Source organism: Nasonia vitripennis, chromosome 2 (genome assembly GCF_009193385.2).
Source record: "Nasonia vitripennis strain AsymCx chromosome 2, Nvit_psr_1.1, whole genome shotgun sequence".
Lineage (NCBI taxonomy): Eukaryota > Metazoa > Arthropoda > Insecta > Hymenoptera > Pteromalidae > Nasonia > Nasonia vitripennis.
In genome coordinates this window covers 17,242,501-17,262,925 of record NC_045758.1, presented here as the reverse complement: position 1 = coordinate 17,262,925, position 20,425 = coordinate 17,242,501, and the positions used below count along the sequence as shown (strand labels likewise).

At 44.4% G+C, this 20,425-nt stretch overlaps 1 protein-coding gene across 5 annotated transcripts in view; it reads right to left on the bottom strand.

The window, feature by feature from the left end:
* LOC100115129 overlaps positions 1–20,425 on the bottom strand; it is a 213,927-nt gene that overhangs the window by 109,877 nt on the left and 83,625 nt on the right. For all 5 annotated transcript variants that reach the window (XM_031923721.1, XM_031923723.1, XM_031923719.1 and 2 more), the window contains one exon: positions 3,934–4,043. In XM_031923721.1, the coding sequence (XP_031779581.1) occupies positions 3,934–4,043 (110 nt within the window). The remainder of the gene's footprint in view (positions 1–3,933; positions 4,044–20,425) is intronic.

Here is a 20,425-nt window from a genome sequence, read left to right as displayed (position 1 = left end):
CTCGCGGCTCGCGAGGCGTCCCATTACCTTCGATTACCCCCGCCATCGACGTCCCCCCCGCAGATAGTTTTCTACACGTTGCGATGGAAAGTCGCGATGGGGATACACTTGATGGCGTAGCGCCACTTTATTCAACAATAGGTACATGCGCTGCTTTTCGAAATGCGCTATTAAATTCAATGAATAAATCGAAGAATTTGTCTACTGGATTTCAATGAATCTACTCAAAACGGCGCTTAGAGGATTGACAGCTTCCGTGATAAATCAGATATTCCTCTAGGAGACAGGTCTTTATATAACAAACACGGTTATTATAAGGTATTCAATTTGCAGATATGAATCGCATCGCGGCGTAAAACCGGAACAAAGAGGAAACTCGCGTTGCGAACCTCGGGCTCCGCGTAAAACAAAAGAAACGCGCTCTCGCACTTAATTGCCTACGAATTACACTAGAAACGCAATCCAGAGAGCTAACGTGAAAACAAATCGCGCGGCGGCAGCGCCTGACATCCGGACGGTGTATCATTCGACGGGGCAGAACGCGTGCAAATTCACATGCGTAATATCGCCGATCTCTCGAAATGATCCAAGTAACTGAGCGTGCACGTGTGTGTGTGTGTGGGTGTGTGTGTGTGTAGTGTTTACGTACAGAGCTAGGAAGCTGATTACTCATGGCAAACGTCGGAGGCCTGCCGCGTCTCATTGTACTTGGCTGTTGAACCCCTGAGAGCCTGCCTGAGATGCCGGTTATATCCCGCTGAATTATCAACGTTTATGGCGTAGATCGCCGATACAGATACGAGCTTAGATGGACGGGCGAGAGCGTCTTGGGATATCTCGCCCGCGCAGCCGATGTGAGTGTGTGTGTATTGCACGCTCGAAGGAGCTCGTATAGTTTGCGGCGAGAGAGACTCTCGAGGAAAATGTTTGATCGGTAGTTTTTGAGGAAGTCGTCGCGCCGCATTGTACTTTACGAAAACAAGACAGGTGGAGGAGAAAGTTTTCAATTATCCGACAAAGTCGACGTTTCGAATTGTTTAGAAAAGCTGCGCAGTCGCGCGGCGTGGGTGTGCTACAATTTCGAGTGAGAGCTGGTGCCTTGTGAACCGGAGTGCTGCACAAGAGTATATATTGATCGGAATTCTGTGAAACTAAAATTGATCCGTTTGCCAATAGGGAAATAAATATATAGCTCGTGTCGCCACCGCGCGCGCTGCGTAAACATCTGCCCTACCCTCTGGTATACGTTACAATGCACCTATTCGATTTCCCTCAATCCACACTTTCTTCGGCGCGCTGTTCACAATGCCCGCGACAACCTGGACGCGACGGCTCTATAAAGCCTAATTATCGTAAACTTTTACCTCCTCGATAGTAAACAAAGATCGCTATCTATCCCCCCTCCAGCTGACTTAACAAGCGGCCGATCTGCGCGACATCTTTGGCCCTGGCCGCCGCAGGCTCGTCAATTACAGGCCGCTTGCCCCTTTTTAATTGAAAAGTCCTCGCTCCCCACCTGCACCTGATGTATCGGCGATTAAATTCGACAAGACCGAAAGTCGCAAAAGCGAAAATCTCGCCACATGCACGCGGCGAGATAAGCATCGCGCTCTTCCTTTCCTTTATCCGCGCGCACGGCGCTTCTTCGACTCGTTTTTTTCCTCTTTGTTTCGCCTAGCCAGTTACTCTGCCGCTCTGCAGCTGATGTAGTACACCGAGAAGTGAAAACAACGCCGGCGTGTTGCATCAGGAGAAGCAGCGGCGGTTCATTATCATCGTTTCGGCATTAGGCCGCAAAAGAAATTACAGAGAGCAACCGCCGCCGCCGCCGCCGCTGAGGAGGAGCCACGGAAATTCGTGACGCGAATCGGATTAAGCTGTATTATACTAGAGAGGCCGTTGTGCTATAGCTGGGTACGTATACTGCTGTCGGCGCTCCGTTCGAGGTGAAAAAAGCGCGCTGTGCTTTAGTCCTCTCGCGAAACGGCCTGACGAGGATAAATCGGAGAGAGGTTTTTGGGAGGCTTGCCGCAACTTGTAATCGCGGGTTTCACTAATTGTACATATAACAGATTGGTTTTTACTTCGAACGAGGTAACGAGCGACGGTTTGTTCTTTGGAAATCGATTGAAAGAAAGTTTTTCTTGCACTTTACGAATCACCTACACCTTACAATTCGCATATAATTAACAGAGATATCCTTAAAGCTCTAAGTATTTTTCTATTACTCCGTGTGAGTGACACTGATGGAAGAATGGAGAGAATGCGAGAAACGTGTTTTATTTTAATAAATGGGCAATTGAGGAGAAGTTCTAAAACTTCCAGGAACGTTATTTTTAAAAGAAAATGACACTCAAATAAAATCTGTTGGTTAAAAGATTCATGGAAAAATAAATGCACACAATACTCTCTGAATGGGTAATGTAATTAATTGTTTGACATCAGTATTCGCATTGGACGAAAATATTTCCTGAGGAATTTGTGACCAAATGCAAAAACAGTTTGATTTATAACCAAAAAAGTAGTCAGTCACTTTGTATCAAGTTGCACTTAAAAAAAATTTGGGTATCAATCACAAAATTTGCGATCGATTCGCATTACGGCCTATAGCCAGTAAATATAAGCTAACGACCAAGCTTTGATCGTGTACCGCACCGCGTTATTTTGCGGTTCGTAGAAATTCGCAGCCCGCCCAAAAATATCCATTCTCCTATACGCTGGGAAAAGTGAGAGCTTATTTTCAGAGAAAAAATCCAGTGGCTATAGATATTCGACGCTATTGACATTGCTTCCGTCATGCTAGACTAATACACGTTACTAAATATGACAACAGCCCAAAATACTTAACGACGTTTTCGCCATGTGTCTATCATCATCGTAATTGTTCTCTGGCAGCAGTACAAGCTTTTACACGCATGTAAAAAACTGAGTTTCGCAAAGCGGAGTTGATGGAGAGTTGAAAACCACAAAGCACTGCGGGAAAGCCGCAGCAGCAGAGCCGATTTTAATGAGAGATTTAATTCAGTCCCGGAAAGCAAGGTAGTAACGAACATTTTTTTCCCATATGGGCACCGCTCAGCGTTCAGTGGTATACTAACTTGGACGAATATAGTAGGATATGTGCGTATTGAACTGTTTTCTATTGGGTCGCTTGTAACTTACGACTACGTCATTTACGCCGCGGTACGATTTAATTGCTAACTGTACCTTTTTGGGGGGTTCTCATTTTATAATCATACACGCATGTACAACCAGCGTTTTCGAGAACTACTTTGCACGACGAACGTTGGACTGTACATTTGGCACGACGGGGATTTAGTGTCTGAAGGCAGAAATAACGGGATCGAGTGGTACAACATGATTAAATTAATTATTAATACATCGGTATATTTGTCGAAAGCAATGTCAGGGTATCGCATTCGATTACCTCTATGTCGAACAAATAATTAAAATCCGATCACGTCATTAATAACATCATTTTTTTAATAACCGCATGCATCACGGGGTAATTAATTAATCGCATCAAAGAAATTATATCAGGTTTAATAAATTACGCGCAGTGCAAACACCGAGCGGCAATGAAAGAAAAAAAAAGAGTAAGAAAAGCCGAAAGAATCAAGATCGATTAATAACGGAGTCGCACGCAAGCGCGTTCGATAATTCTCGAAAGCCAGATAGGGCAAGAGCGCGAAGTGATAACTGAAGTAATAAGACCATAAATAACGCAACTAATCAGAGCCCGAGACAGGTCGAAATAAATCGAGTCGGCCACGGCACTTGGGTTATATACGCACGCGCTTGTGTGTATAGCGTATAGCATAAAGAGAGCTTGGGAATGTATATAGATAGAGAGAGAGAGAGAGAGAGAGAGAGAGAAAGAAAGAGAGAGAGAGAGAGGGAGAGGAGAGCAAGATAAATTTTCGGCGAACTCACTTGGTCTGGAAACCCTCGAATTCCTCCTGCTGCTCGCTGATGGATGCCTCGAGGTCCAGGTAAGCCCCGTAATCGCCGTCCTTATAGAGCTGGAGCGCCGTGTCGTCGAGCTGAAACACACAAGAGAGAGGCCCGAAATTACTATACTGCTCCAGCCATTAGACGGGGGAAAACGCGCGTTTCGCGTAAACGCTACGTGCGCGTTCGCCCGCCCGTCTATACCTTGAGCGTACATGATGTGAGGGAGGCCGAAATTGCAGCGGAGAACGTTTATAGTCGACTTGAAATTTTGGGCATCGTTGTCGATGAAATTTTCAAAATTGCTTGTTCTCTGTCGAGCTACCCTTTGTGGTTCGGCGTAAGCTCGCTGGATTTTCATTAGAAAAATAACACAGTCATACCTATATAGTTTTATCCTGCGTACTGTGACACAACATAGCGATCGTTTTTTAATAACAAAAGACGTACACGCAAGAATGAAAATTTACCGTACGAGCTGCAAGTACGCAAGAAACAATTATAAAGCCTGCGCAGGAAGCGCGCGCGGACGGACGACAGCGGATGAGATAAATAACGAGAAAAAACGCGCAAGACACACTGCACATAGAGGCCAGTAAACCTATACTAATTCAGCCGATAAAGCGTTATACGCGTATGCGCGCGCGACTGTCAGCGCGTCGCATAAACCTGTACAGAGAGCGCGTTTCCGGTGTGCGTAAATAAAAAGAGTCGGCCCGGCTCTCCCGCAACTTTCCTCGGACAAAACGACTCGCACTAAAGCGCGCAAGACGAATGGAGAGTTAATTGCGTTATTATGCGGATGAATTGCTCATCGGCTGGATTCTCATATACACGCGGCGCTTGCGCGATTTATATTTATCACGAAGCGAGCGAACGGCTGTTGCTTTGATTGCATGTTTACGGCCGATAATGCGATCGACGACGGGACGACGAGGGACAAAAAGTTCGCGTGGGCAGTTGACTCGCGCTTCGTTCCATACTGCCGTTGTGTTTATATGCTTGTTTGAGGAGCGAGTGAATTATCTCCAACGTTTGAGACGAGAGATATCAGCCGTTAATGCATTGTCGAGCGAATCAGCTGCGCTTTCATTGGTTTTTTTCTTTCTTTTGATGCCGTGTAATCGTGACGTGTTGTGAGAAGCGAAAAAAAAACACATTGATTGGTATTTTATGGACTGATAAGAGAAATATTATTGCGAGGCGGTACGTTTATGAAATTTACGTTATGGACTGATTTCATTGCTAATGCTGTTCAATGATGTGATGTTTAATGCGCTATTAATTCTGATATTTATTTCCTTGATACCTGTACTCGCTTTTTTGGAAATAAATGCGAACCAACTCTGAGAAATGGTTTTACATATATTATCGCGGTTATTTTTGGAAATAATTTTCATGAGATTTACAAGCAATAGGATTTTGACAAAATTCAATCCTTCGAAATTATTTAAAAAATTAACGAAAATGTTAAATATACGTAATTATTCTCGCAACTGAATAGTAAACTTGCGGCTTACATTTTCCCTCACTGGCAAAAATTGCGTTGGCTCATTGTCGAACAGCGAGTAGGCTACTTCTCCTCACTGCTTTTTGATAAAATGCTTCATATTGAGAGCCTTCCTATTTCTGTGATCTCTTCGTCAAAAGATCAGATCGTCCAGCAGAGGTGAGGACAGAGAGCTGGTCGTGTCTCGTTCCCGCACGGACGTATGCCTTCACTCTTTCAGAGCTCGTGGAGCGAGGTTTTGGAACGCTTTACCTAGTATTATACGGGTGCCCTCGCTGAATGCGTTCAAGACGTCGATGCGAAAATTTCTCCACATTTCCACTTTTTGTCATCATTCATCTTTGATCATTGATATTGTATATATTTTACTTTTGTAACGTGAATTTATATATTTATTGACGTGCGTACTCTCTGTATTTATTTATGATGACTTTGTGGCTAATAGCGGTTTAAACGCTTGTCTACGTTTTTGTTTTCACGACTGCTCAAATTACAGCTTACAAAAGGCTATTTTGAACGCTTTCACGAAAAAAGTCGTTTTTTTGTAACATAATTGTGCTTGCAAAACTGTACAGTAATAAATCATTTCCATATGTGAAATTGAATAAAAGGCGAGTGTTCAAAAACCTTTCTTTGAAAATTTCCTAGAAGAATACAGCTACTTATACGGCTTCTCGCAAAACGCTTCACTCAACTAAAACGAAACCTGTCCACAATGCGTTCAGGAGGGAGAACGTTTGCGTATTTTCAAGAAAATTCTCGACAATGCATAAAGTTGCGTGAAGCTCTTGGCGATTTGCGTCAAAAAATAAAACCTAAAACTTGCGCATCAAAAAAGTAGGATTCCGCGTCAGCTACAGCAGCTGGTGTAGCGAGGTTGACCTATATTTCTAAAAATCCACGGCTTTAAAATAGTTCGGCCGCGCGGTATGTATTCCCTGGCTTGCGCACGCGAGTGAGTCGTCGCATGATTATAACTCTTCTCAGCTATGCATAGACAATCGTCGTCGCGGGTGGTACACATAAGTTCGATGCTTCTCTATATACAGAATCTCAGAAAATTTTTGATTCTTCGCGGATAGAAATTTTGACAGTTCTCGAAAAAAAGAAAATAAGGATAAAGAATCCGTCTCCTCATCAAAAACAATTTGTATTCAAACGCCTCTTCTCTTTTCATCCGCACACACGGTCCCCCAGAGAAGATAATACAGCACACAGGTTTCGAAACGACTCGCCAGGAGAGAAAGACAACCTGTGCTCGCTCATAAAAGAATGCGCGCGCGCGAGAGAGAGAGAGAGAGGGAGAGAGAGAGAGAGAGAGAGAGAGAGAGAGAGAGAGGGAGAGAGAGAGAGAGAGAGAGAGAGAGAGAGAGAGAGAGAGAGAGAGAGAGAGAGGCAAGAAGAACGTATTATACAGAGTCGCGCAGCAGCGGCACATTTTTTCGTCGATTTCCGAAGCAGCAGCAGTCGCATATCTCGGAGGTGACGCTGAGTAATCGCGCAAGCGAGTAAGCGCCAACGTCAGGCTAACGGGAAGAGGCAGCAGCCGTGTGGCAATGAGAGTACGTGTGTGTACGTGTGAGTATCAAAAATAGCAGACGCGCGCGCGAAGACCGGTTCCGGAAGCGCTTGACTTGCACTCCGTGAGCTCTCGATGCCAAACCCGTTGTCGGCGATGCGAGATTTTTGCCCGTGCTGTACTGGCTGATGAACGGAGTTCGTCGGAAAGATTTTTGTCTTTCGTTAACACTTCAAAGTACGGTCAATAGATATTCGTCGAGGTGATAGATTAACGGCTGTTCCGGAAAATCTGTACAAGCAAGGAAGGCGCGCGTGGCTCGGGCAATCCGTAGTTTATATTATGTGGGTGTCCCTCGAGAGAGCACGTGAGCGGGGGAATTAGCCTTTTACCTTGTCCTATTCTAAGCGACTTTTACTATTGCCAAGACAAAAGAGACTTTCTACTAAACGCACCGACGCTGCGCTGAATGCCTGCAGGCACCGAGAGACTGTCTCCCCTCGAATATAACGGGCGTCGCGCGACATGTCGCGAATATTTTCCCTTCGGCGCGCGAACAATCATATAAATTTGCAGAATCGACGTAGTCTTAAAAAGGTGTTCGTTTAATTTTACCGCGGCTGACATTTTTTTCTGAAATTCTTCCGCGACGAGAGATAGACATTGAAGGCCAATTAAGAAAATCGCTTGAGATAATGGTCGATTGTCTCCCGCCGGTAAATTATTGAAAAATTAGATTTCAGCATTGTCGAGAGAGGCGGTAATCGGCGACGGCTGAAGCAGAAGGCGCAGTAAATCATTCCGCGCTGGCGCTCGCGCGCGCGCAATGCTGCAGGTCGCTTTCATCGGCTCGAATTTCCGACGATTCAGCCGAGAGATAATTTCCTCTCCGTTTTCGCGCGCGGAATTATTCGCCCCGAGGGCGTCGAGTTATACGCTCGCTCTCGCGGCTCGAGGGTGAAATTAGTCGCGGCGGGCACTTTTATCGCGTTAACCGACTACACGCGCGTAAAAACTCGCTGTTTCAAGACAATTTCACGAGATTTTAAGCTGTGTACTAGAGTACAATTTGCTGCCGGCCGGCTGCTGTATGTGCAGGGAACTCGTTGGGAAAGGTCATTTTTCCCTCGAGTGCTTCTCACTTTGCTTGCTCCTGGCCTTTTGACAGTCCAAATAACGTTGCGTAATCCGCTTGTTCAACCAGAGAACAGTTTTTTGCGGCGAAGGTTTAAGTTCGCTCGTAAAGTACGGCTTGTGGAATGTCACCAAAGCCATGTATAACGAGATACTTAAATCAATTACGCTCGCGAACGCGTAAAACTTATCATAGCAATTCACCAGCGATTTAATCGATTCGTTTTCGCGCCTGCAGAAACTAACGACGACAGGAATATCTCGAAATAGATTCAAACGACGGACATAATCGCGCTGTGAATAGCGGTATATAATTACAGCAGCAGCAGCAACCTGACCGTAAAATTAAACATCCAAGCAGTGCGAGCCATCACGTAATCACGAGGTCCTTCTATCCAGAGCTCATCAAAACGCGCGTAACACGCGTCAGCTCATCGCGCACGACGTAGTCCGGAATTAGTCGCCAGCTGCATTACCGCATCAAAGTATAGCGTATGGCGAGCAGGGCGACGCATTTACATAACCGCTGCTTGCGATCACATTCGGGTCGCGCTGCTGTCGAAAGCGAAAGCGTCTGCAGGAACTAGGCGGCGTATGCACGCTCGACCGGCTATGTAGGCGGCCAGCGGCGCGGCGTAACGACGCAGCGCTGCTGCCCGCCGAGACGCGCACGTGTTTATGTATTATACAGTCGCTGAGTGGATGATGACTGTGCGCTCTTGTTCGTGGCTATGTGTGCTTTCCTTTTTTGCGCCGGATTTTGGAAGTTTCGCTGCTGCGGAAGCGTGACCATCGACGATGCGAATGTATACGATCTGGCGCGTCTGACGGTGCTCGGCCCTTTCCACTGATGCTTATATTAGCTGGATGTGATATAACGCGCCAGCAAGTGAACTTAACGCGATACTCAACACTGCCTCGTTTATTACCTACTGCATATAGCGAAGAGCGACGCATGCACGCCGGGGAAAGTAAGTGGCGCGTGACGTCACCGGTCCAGGATCGCTGAACGCGCGCGCGCCTCGCACGTGCGCGTTGTCTCCGCGCGTGACCAAGTCCTCGTCGTCGTCGTCGTCTGCGGAAGAGAACGGCTAATGACTCGAGCCCGGTTATACGGCTGTGTACAAACGCGTGAGAACGGGCTACGATCCTGGCCTTCCTGTCTGCTGAAGGATCGTAGACGCGGGAAATTTGAATATTTTTATTGCGCGATTATAATATTAACAATGTCTGTGGTCGCGAGCAAAATCGTTGTTGAATGAACGGCAATCGCGTCTAGTATCGCTATACAGGCACCCATCGGATTTTCCTATGCATATTTACAATCATCAACGTCGTTGAATAGAACCGCACGTGGAAATCATTCATACGGAAACTCGCATATTGAATGCAAATAATGCCCGTTAATTAGGCGTCAGATAGTTGGCATTTTGAAAGCGCTAATTTCAAAGCGACCGAAAAAAATTCCAAGCCAGCTCTGTTTTCACAATGGAAATTTACCTATCGTTACGCAGGGGATTTCTCCTGGGCACATGCGCACATAGTGTGTATTGTGGTCGATGTTGTGCCATGCGAAAGTAAGAGCCTCTAGATGCGTGAATGATTTGTGGGATTATTCGTCCAGATAGACATCCTTTTGTATGAGCCTTTTTCTTACGATAATGCCTCTCTCTCAGATCAATTGATTGCTTTCAAAGAAACCGGTTCAAAGAACTTTTAATTTGTCTTTGCTACGATTTCCCAGCCGAGACGCCTGTCATTCATTGCTTTAGAACTAATACAGGTGAAAATTTTTTTCCGAAACGCAATTTGATTGTTATGAACAAGCCGCATGTACGAGGACTTCTAAGATTGATTTTCATTACAAGAAGGAAATAAAATTTTGGCACGCAAAATGGAGATGAAAGATCGGTAAATGCACTTCCTTTAGTAAATGGCCTAGTTAGTAACTTTAATCGAGCTTTTAATCAACCTAATGGCTCAAAGTTTTAGATTTATTAGTTTCGATAGCGTCTTTAAAGTTTTCCGCTAATAGACAAAGTAATGGGGCTAACTAAATTCTCCGTTTGTAATTAAATACTCGGTAATAACTCTTTTAAATCGCTAAAATTTAAACAATTTAACTATAAAGTACCCTTTGATTTTTCTTTTTGTTTTTTTATCGCAGAGTCAGTAATTAATCAATATAAAACTCTGTCATATCATTAAAAAAAGCTTTGAATTTCGTAGCACGGGTATCTATACTTCAATTTTATGCTTGATTACAGACTCCATTCAATGCCTAATCTTGTTTATCATCTCAATGGCGGACAAAAAAGTATCAGTACAATCGAAGCAATTTCTTTTGGTACATGACTTTAAAAGTATACGCTGTACACAGAAGTCTTATACATCAGCAATTTGAAAAGTCGATCAATTCGAGGTTCCCGCTGAAAAATATGAATAAAAACATAAAGAGGAAACCAACGGTGACCCGTAACACGTAGTCATTTAAAGCCTTCAACTTTTTGTAGCTAGGCGGATCGAACTCAATTAGCATTTTCAATTTTTGCCGGCCAACCCACAAAGTTGATCTGCCTTATTCTGCCTCAATTGATTCTCAGCAGCAAACCTTAGAATGTAAGTAGATCAAGGCTTATGATGGGATGATTAAAAAAGCACCGAGAAGCCATAACCCGACCCTTGACAAAGCATTAGGATCCAGTTACGAGAGATACAGGAGTGTCAGAGTTATCCACACTTGCAGGATTTGGAAATTTTAGGCGAAACTCGAGAGTGAATTCATGCGTAGCGTCTCGAGTGGTGGGCGTAGCAATGTCATTCGCATGAGAGTTTGAAAAACTGGATGTTACTTTGATTTATAAAAAAAGAAATGATTTACAAGCTTCAGTCACGCTTCAATGCACCCCCACCCTGTGCTCATAAATATCAAATCCGAAGACACGATTAATGCACATTTTTTCTGAAAATTTCATGCAGATTTGCAACTCCATACATTTCGTATAAACAGTTCACCTATCACAGTATACGCGCGTATACCTGTACAAGAAGCCGGGGGCACAGCGGAACAGCAGAGAGAATATGAAAGAAGCAGTAGCAGCGGCAGCAGACGCTAGAACCAATGTATATTTATGTACCGAGAAGTTTTATTCTCAGGAGGTAACATCCTTCAGGATGCGACTATGCCGCACCGCTGCAGGTGGCACTTGAGCCCGTAAACAAAAAATGAAAAAAAAACGGCAGCAACAACTTGAACGAGACAAAGAAGCGGAGCAAAAAGAAAGAGCTGCCCGCGAGAGAAAGAGAGAGAGAGAGAGAGAGAGAGAGAGAGAGAGAGAGAGAGAGAGAGAGAGAACTCCTGGATTCTCTCGGGCCCTTTTGCCCGCGGAAACGATGAGGGGAGCGAAGCAGCGCGGCATCGCGTCTTTCTCCTCCATTTTACAAGATCTTCGTTTATAAGAAGAAGCGCTAGTGTATAGGAAGCTCACCGAAGGATAAGAACACGCGAAAAAGGTTCGAGGAGTAGGAGCCACGTCTTGACTCTTCTCTCGAGGGGTCTCTTGTGGTTCGCGCAAGCAGCCCTCTCTCTTCCCTATTCGCGAGTTTTCCGGAAAGGCGAGGCATACTTGCCAGACAAAGCGCGCGACGGATAGGATTTTAGAAGTCGTGAAATGGAAAACATATTTTTCCCTCATCTATCCAAGGCTGCAGGCAAAGGGACACTTCGCGTCCTTACCGTATACTGTTTTCTACTCAGAACTCGGGACAAAGCTGACAGGCGTTCCATGATTATTTATACGCTTTATTACGAAATGCGTTTTCGCACAGGCAGCTTTTTCTTCGAGATTGAAACGGTGTTCAACGCGCAGCTTTTCAAAAGATGCATCTGGATGATGATCTCACGCGTGAAAGCCGTGTAAGAAATAAGGAAAAGATCGAGACTCTATATCTTTCGGCGTTTTTAGTCGGGACATAAAAGTGAGCCGACGACTGAGCAAAAACGTGTATCGCGAGGCTTTTTAGATAAATCAAGCGGGCTTCCACGCGAGTGTTGGCCGTTTTTTCAAACCTTTTCTCCGCGCAGTATAAAAACTTGAAATGTGATTTTGAATGAAATAAAGTATGAACATTGCAACTGATGCAAATTAATTATCGAATCCTCTCTTCATGCCTCCGCCCGTCGTCGCCCTGCGGTAGAACGCCATGGAGCGCTAATCATTCGTAGTGAGCGAGCCAGAGGCTTCAATTGGACCTGCAGCTTTGCTCTCCCGTTCACCCTTTGCCGCGAGCGCACACGGATGGCCGAAGGATATCTGATAGATAAAATAGGCTCTTCGCGCACGGCCGAAAGGACAAAGGGCCGATGCTGCCGATGCGATCTCTGCTCTGCTGTCGTTGCTATACAGCCTCCTCGTTACGACCCGGTTGGTAATTGACGCTAGAGCGCACCGGGAAAGAGCTACTTGCTCCTGTTTCCAATCACGGGAATGACGCCGTTCGCGCAGATTCGTTACTTGCACGGCTGCAGGCTCTATATGCAGCTCGCTCGTGCTTGACATGAAAAGTGATGGAATGGCTTTGTTTTGAAGTATTTGTTCCATGTGGGCTATGAGAAATTAATTTTCACTCTCGACACTCTTACAATTTTATAATTAAGTGACTATTTTGACACCAAATTTACACGTGCTTGATTATGCTTTGTATTTTAAATGACGAGGAAAATTATGGCAAGGATATTTTAGCTGAAATCAGAAGGGCGTTAAATTATGTTTTGTAGCAGGTTGGCTGCGTACACTTTATCAAGTTTCATGCTTAATTAGGGAGCTACCTTAGATGTTAGATTACACTTCGGAGAAGTAGTGAACACTATATATTATTAGCTCATAAGCAACGATGAAAAAATTCAGAAAGATTTTTTAATAAAAATCGGTGATCACAATGAGCGAACGAAGAAGTTCATGAATATTTACTACTGCTCTAAAAACAGCTACCACAAGAGATCTCAATCACGAAACCGGAGAAAGCAAGAACGCGCACACACTTCGAGTTGCAAATCGTTTGCTGACGCAGGAGGATGCACGAGTCCGAGACGTCCTTGGAAATTAGCGCCTTGCGTTCGTGCGTAAGTCTTCGAAATTCCCTGCAGCGGAAATTGTGAAAGGTCGAGAAGGAGGCGAAATGATGTAACCTTCCTTCTCAACGAATTCACTAACAAAGTAATCCGATTTAAACCGGAGAACCCTTCATTTAGTGAATATAATTGAAAATTCTATAGGTACTCTTACATTCATCCAACTTCTTTGGATAACGTCTACCTCGTTTGCTCGAAGCTGAATAGTCCATAATTTGTTCAAGTATCGTTGACAAAATCGAATTAGAATTGTTCAATTTAACAAATCGTATTTTAATCATAAAAAGAGCCTTGGTACGTTTTCTGTATGAATTTTACAAAGTAAAAGACAACACTGAAGTGAAATGAACAACAGGCTGCGTAACAGTGAGCAAAAAAGGGCTTTAAAAATCTCATTACTTCGGAATATCCCGAGGGAATAAAAAGTTCGAGGCGCAAAACTCACTTCCCGAACATGAAGAAGAAAAAGAAGAAGAAGCAGCAGAAGATGCCGCCCGAAGTCTCGCGCATCCGGTAGTAAAGCTGCCTTTGGGACTTCTGAGTCTTAAATTTTTTAGCTGGTACAATTTTCACTCGAAACAAAAAACATAAACTGTTACTTTCCAAAACAATGATTCCAGTCTGCGCGCATTGCATTCCCAACGGTAATTATTCCTCGCTCCTCGAGAGCGTTACGCAACCGACAATTTTCCTCCAAAGAAAGCTTTACGATCCACCACTGGTACCACCGACTTCATTCAGTCAACGCAGTACAACATGGAGTGTACGTCGGAATCGAAGTCAAGCCTCAATTCGCGCACGGAGAAAATCAATGCGCGCGCGACTTCGTTGTCTCCGCGATACTTACCCGTTTATTCCGTCTGCGTCCTCAGACGCATTAGCGGCGAAAAAACGCGCGACTAGCCACTCCTCGCGCGCTCGGATCAGCGCCTGTGCATAATGACGCCGCAAATAACACGTGTAGGCACGCGCGACTTTCGAAACGCGCATACAATCCTCCCTGTGAGTCGCTATGCGCATGTATAAGATACGCACAGAGTCCCATACGCGGAAATGCAGGCGAACTAATTAGCCGGCTTGTAGACGGCGCTCATGTGTATACTGCGCTGCCTATGCTGCCGCAGCGCTGCATGGAAATTACGCACCGCGGTTGTTATGCATACGCGATGCGGCGAGCCGATGTGGAACGCTGGAGTGGTTAAGGAGGTTAGGAAGGAGAAAAGGGATGATTAGGTAAACTTGCAGATTGCTACTTTGCGCAGCAGTAGCAGAAGGCAGCTAGCGCAGGTACCTCGAGTATTACAGAGTTGCTTGTAATTATAGAAATGAGAAAAGGATTGCGAATAAATTATTTGTGACTTCTGTTTGCAATTAAGCGATGCCTTATATAATATGTTTTGATTCTACACAACAATGTATTTTTTCTTTACTTAGAGGGCACTATATCTAAGAATCAACAGGGTCTGAAAAATTCATTCATTAGATTGTGAATCGTAATTATTCTTGAAGTGCGCAGATTTCAAGTAGATAAAGAGCCTGCTTAGTTATCACTTTGCGATAAGAATCAAAAATATCCGAGACAATCGTGAGTGTACCTCACTTTGTAAAAAATTCTGAACAATAACTGCAGATCTCAGCAAATAGAAGCGTACTTTCCTGTAATAGAAGGAAATATTCGTCAGCATAACGAGAAAACTGATATTTCATGAATCTCCATATTCGATTCTGGTCTTCGTCTGGATCACCAAAATCGATACTCCGGATGATTAAAATCGGCTGATCGAGTTGTAATTTACTAAAGACGAACAAAAAAGATACCTTCTCACATAAATGCAATGGCACTGTCAACAGAAATTGAATAGCCTGAATTGGTCAACTGTGAATCTGCGGCGAAACAAAATGATCCATTTTCCAAAATGGTTCCAAAGTATACTTCTTTGCTTTTTTCGCAGTCAGGTTTGTTCTAGCTTTTGTAAGCATCAATGCTGCGGAAGAACCTTCATCTCATTACGAATTGTTGAATGGACAAGAATTCGATAATAACTATAATGTGTGACAGTAAAACATGAAAGGGATAAAACTCGTTTTAATTGGTTTTAAGATATTATTTGTAATAAATATATAAATTTAAATACATTTACAAATCATAAAGAAGATCCTCAAGATCCTTAAGAAAGCCTAAGTATAATTATTTCTCTATTTATTCGTATTATGTTATAGTTCATATTGTAGTATCAATGTTTAGTATTATTTTACAGATTTACTTTTTTTCCGGTAGATCGCGCATCGTTAGACATCGCATATATATTTTTTCATGACATGTGTCTGTAAATCATCAACAATATCGTATGATAAAGATGATAATGACTATGAGATCATTACATTGATAATTTTATCACAGCAGTCAGTAACCTTTGAACTTAATCATATCATATACCAGGAAAGTCGCATTGGAAATAAAATTTTTCTCAGTACCGAATTGCAATTGTAAAACAGGTTCAAAAGTTTTGAATTTCACCAGCGCACTCAGCTCTGAAATAACACTCTATCAATAACAATGAAAGCACAAAAAGCACGTACAATATTTAATCAGAGCCGGCGCATTAATCAGCATCAATTTCCTCTTTGCTTGCGCAATCGTGCGCGCACATTTTTTTTACTGCGCCTGCAGCAACAGCAGCAGCGGCTAATATCTCGAGCCCATAACGTCGCTGCATATAACGCTGACCGACTGAACTAACGCCATTCACGTTGGCATTGATAAACGCGACGAGCTGCGAGTCGCGGAAATCGCGAAATCCAACAGCCGTGAGACCGAAGCGGCGAAATAAGTCGTTCTCGCCTGCCAGTATGTGCTGCAGACGTAATAAAACAGGGGAAAGTAAATACGAAGCTTAATTATTCATGACTGATTGATTAGGTTACGGCGGTATAGGCGATCGGTCTTGATTGCTTAAATAGTTTTGGGCGCGAAAATGAATTGCCGATACCGGTAGCTGGTACACGACGACGTGTTCGAATCCAGGACGAACTCTTAATTGCTTTTAATTAAAATTACTGGTAATACGTGTTAGCGCGGTCATTAGTGAGGGTAAATTTATCTTGTGTACAGGTACTGCTGTTTGATTAATTTAACTGGCTTTTGAGGAAGTCCCTCTCACTCTTACGCATACATGCAGCGTTCAGTAAAAGAATTCGAGTGCATAGCATCAAAGTGTTATATTTTTAACGTTCGAACAAAAAGCCTCGTTTTAATGAGAATATCTGAAGAAATGTCTTGGATCTTCGTCACAAGATACATTTAATGTTTCTGTAATTTTTAAAAGTCACATTTAACATGCAAAAGGGCCATATGTAAATCCATAAGAATCCATGGACTGTTAGGCAACGATTCAGCGTCAACTATACTGTCTCTACACAATACCCGTCGTCCAGTTGTTCACTCACGAAGTCGCCGAACGACGACAGAGTCGCGACGGAGTACAATGCTCGAATGAGACATCGCGGGCACGAGGTGGTACACACGATCGGAAGCAAGAGCGATTCTGCACATACACAGTCGCTGCCCTTCGAAATCCATTTGCGGCGATGCTCGATGCATTTGCGGGGCTGCAGCGAAGTTCTACAAAAATCGATCCCACGTTTATACGATGCGCTGCTGAATAACACGCTCTGAAAGCTTTTTCGATACCTGTCGCGGCTTTCAATTTGCCGCGATTTGAGCGAGCGAGAGCTGTGCGCCAGTGCTGCTGCTGCTCCTTTTTCGTAAGCCGACGCTCGTAGTCAAAAACGACGTTTGAGAATGGTATATGCAGATGTTATGTATGGATAGAGGGAAATGCCACTGTTTGCGCACTGTGCGCTCGGACACACGGTGCAAGGGATTTTAGGGAGGATCGACGGAGCTTTTGAATCGTGAATTTTGTTTTTAGGCGAAAACGCAAAAAGCTGTACATTCCAACGTTTCACAAGAACGAAACGTGTAACTGACTATGATGATACAGCAGAGAATAGCCGGTTCACCGTCGAGTGATTCAACATTGGGCGCATTACAGCGAATCGAGCGCGGTATAGAGTTTATTAATCCCAGCCCTGCATGTAAACGATGGACTGTAGCAAAACAATAACAACGATCCATTTGAACGGTCGAATATCAAAGAGAACCAGCTCATTAAGCCCGTTAATTCACAGTCGTCGCATTTACCAATAACCCAGTCTCCCGCATTCCCCTCTAATAAATCTCACAATAGTCAATTACCGCTAAACGCAGCAGCCGCGCGCGGCGTTACTCCGCATCAGGTGAGGCAATCGATTATACGTCGCTCTCACTCTCTCTTTGTACTTCAATTAAATTACCGGGTCTCTCTCTCTCTCTCTCTCTCTCTCTCTCTCTCTCTCTCTCTCTCTCCCTCCCTCTCGCTCGCTCGCGCATCAGGCCGGGTTGACACTGATTGCACTCGCCAGCGAAATATTCGATTTCCTCCTTCTATCTCTCTCTCCCGCTCTCTTCCATAGCTGTGAACCGGTAAATCTTCGACCTGCTCTCTCGACCAACCTCCGATTGCAAGGAGCTGCTACCATGACGTGGATTAACTCTCGATGGGAGGGGGCAGCGGAAAGCAGCCGGCGGCATCGTCTTGTGTTACTCCGCTGGCCGGCCCAAGTGAGAAAGATACTCGAGTCGCGCGAACTTCGCGCGTCCAACTTCGAGGCTGCAGCAGCTAAGAGGCTTCGATTATCGATACGGGGATCGCTGCTGCTAGATGAACACTGCTGTCAGGATCTTGGACGCTAAACGGCTGTCGCCGATCGGACGCCTCCTCGTCCTCCTGAAGGAGCGATGGGAAAGACCAAGGCTGTCTCCTACACATAAGCGATCGAACGAAAATAACGCGATTGCCTCGCGCCACTCGTCGTTTTGTTGGGAGTACGTAATCGCCCAGCCTGGAATGATCCAGAGGATGGTGAGAGTTTAGCGACTTTGCTTGTTTGTCGTGCAGGATAGTCTCGAGCGATTGCATGTTATTCAATCAAGCGCGGCGCAAATTGTGAATATTCATGATAACGTTTCCAACGATATAACCAAGGAAATACTGCAATAATAGACTTCATCGAAATTTTACGAGGCCGTTGTAACAAAGTTTTATCATCTAAAATTAATTTGTAAGCCAACAGTAAAATCGAATTTCCCCGTTATACTCGCGAGATTGAAATTTAATTTGTGCAACGCACAGGTAATATAGCATTAGGTTATCAAACGCAAACTTCGAAAGAAGTCAAAACACGATAACGCGAGCGCGTTAAATTTGATCGAAATAATGGCCGATTTTCTCGCGTGGAAATTTAACCTCGATTTTTCCCCCATTCATACAGCCAGCTCTCGACGGTTCAAATTGAACGCGCCGCAGCCAATGCCTTCCGCACGAGCGAGTCCATCGGCTCTAATAAACTTCCTGCCGCCGCGCGGCCCGGCTGTACCGGAAAATCCCCGAGCCATGCATTTTTGCGTGGAGTCGAGCTGAAAATCGCCGATTAATAACCTCGGGCTCTGCAGGCTACCCCTTAATCGACGCGGCCAAAGTCCCCGCCCATTCAGAGCGAACTTTACAAGCGCACGCGGCGTAACTAATGCGTGACGTACAGATATGCGCGCGCGAAATCCCGGGGCTAAAAAGCGCGGCTCGGTACTGCAGCGGGCCGGCGGAAGCTAGCGCGCGAAATTAATCAGAGTTTTAATTAATTCTCGCGAGCTTTGCTCTCGGGCGCAATGTATACACGTCGGTTCTCCTTTTTTCGCGAGCTGCGTGTGCCGCAAGTTTGTTTATTGCAAAAACCGGGCGGCGCCGCACCGCGCGCACTCGCTCTTATACGAATGCCATTCGAGCGACAAGCACATCCGGCAGCTTTGAAAACGCCGTTAACTTCTTTTGAAATGATTAAGCGAGTGAATATCGCGGGGGTGTATTTTTGAGAAATTTTTTAATACCGTGGTTCGTCAAAACTATGCTTTTGAAGCTCCGGTGAATAGGCTTCGTCCAGCTTGACTTTGCGCGATGAGCAGAATTTTCGGTAATTAAATTTGTACTCTTGATTTAAAGAGAACACATCAGCTGTCGAAGCCAGAACTGGAGGTTCACGGTGAAAATTTGAGGTGAAAGCGGACACGGCACTCTGAATACTCTGGAAGGAAAAGTTCGCTCGTTAAACTCGGCGAACCGAATTTAGGGTTCTTCACACTTCCCCTATGAGTATATTTTTATCGCCTTGACTACTCGTCGATCCTTGAAATCAATCGAGTGCGTAATTATGAACGACGAGCGCATAAATTTCGTTAAATTAATCACGGCCCCGCGATGAATATGTATAGAGAGATGAATTTAATTCACTTTCGCGCACGTCATTATTATATCCAGAAAACAAGCGACGGTGCGTAAACGACGGCGAGATAAATATTTACAGTGAAATCGGTGCTTCGTTACCGAGCTGCTGGACGAATTTTCCACGAGTGCGTATAATATCGCCGTTATAATTATTCGCATTATAATTATACTGTCCGAATAATGAGATTGTGCTGAATATCCTCTGTGCCCGGCGATGAAATTTTGACGCATGGAAGAAACTCCGTTTTTATGCCTGTCATCGTGGATTAATAATTAGAGCTTTTCGTGCACTACTCTGAAAGAGAAATGGTAATCATGTTCTATAAATTATCTGATTGGCTGTACGTTTTACAGTGTCTGCATGTATTTGAATTCCTAACCTCAGAAAGAGAAAATTGAGAACGTAGGATAACAAGGGGTGTATTTTGTGTTATAATGGGCGGAAATCTCGATCTTTTTTTAAATCAAAATTTGAAGCTACTTACATACCGAACTATATTGCGAGCCTAATTAAGCGTAGTTTTAATGTACATACGAACTTGTAGACAGCTAAAGCAATATAAATTACCAAACAAATCAGTTTTAGACTGACCCTTATGCGAGCCCTTTCGTTACCATCTAAATTCTTCGTGTCTGTAGTTGGTAAAAATACGCGCCGAGTCTAAATATAGCGGTGTGCAACCACTGTTAAATCTGCCTTTTCGGCCGCTAATATATATAGCTCATGCGGGGCTCGTTTGGTTTTGATCCTAAACAAATTAATGGTCCTCCTATACATGGGCATCGCGTATTCAAAACGT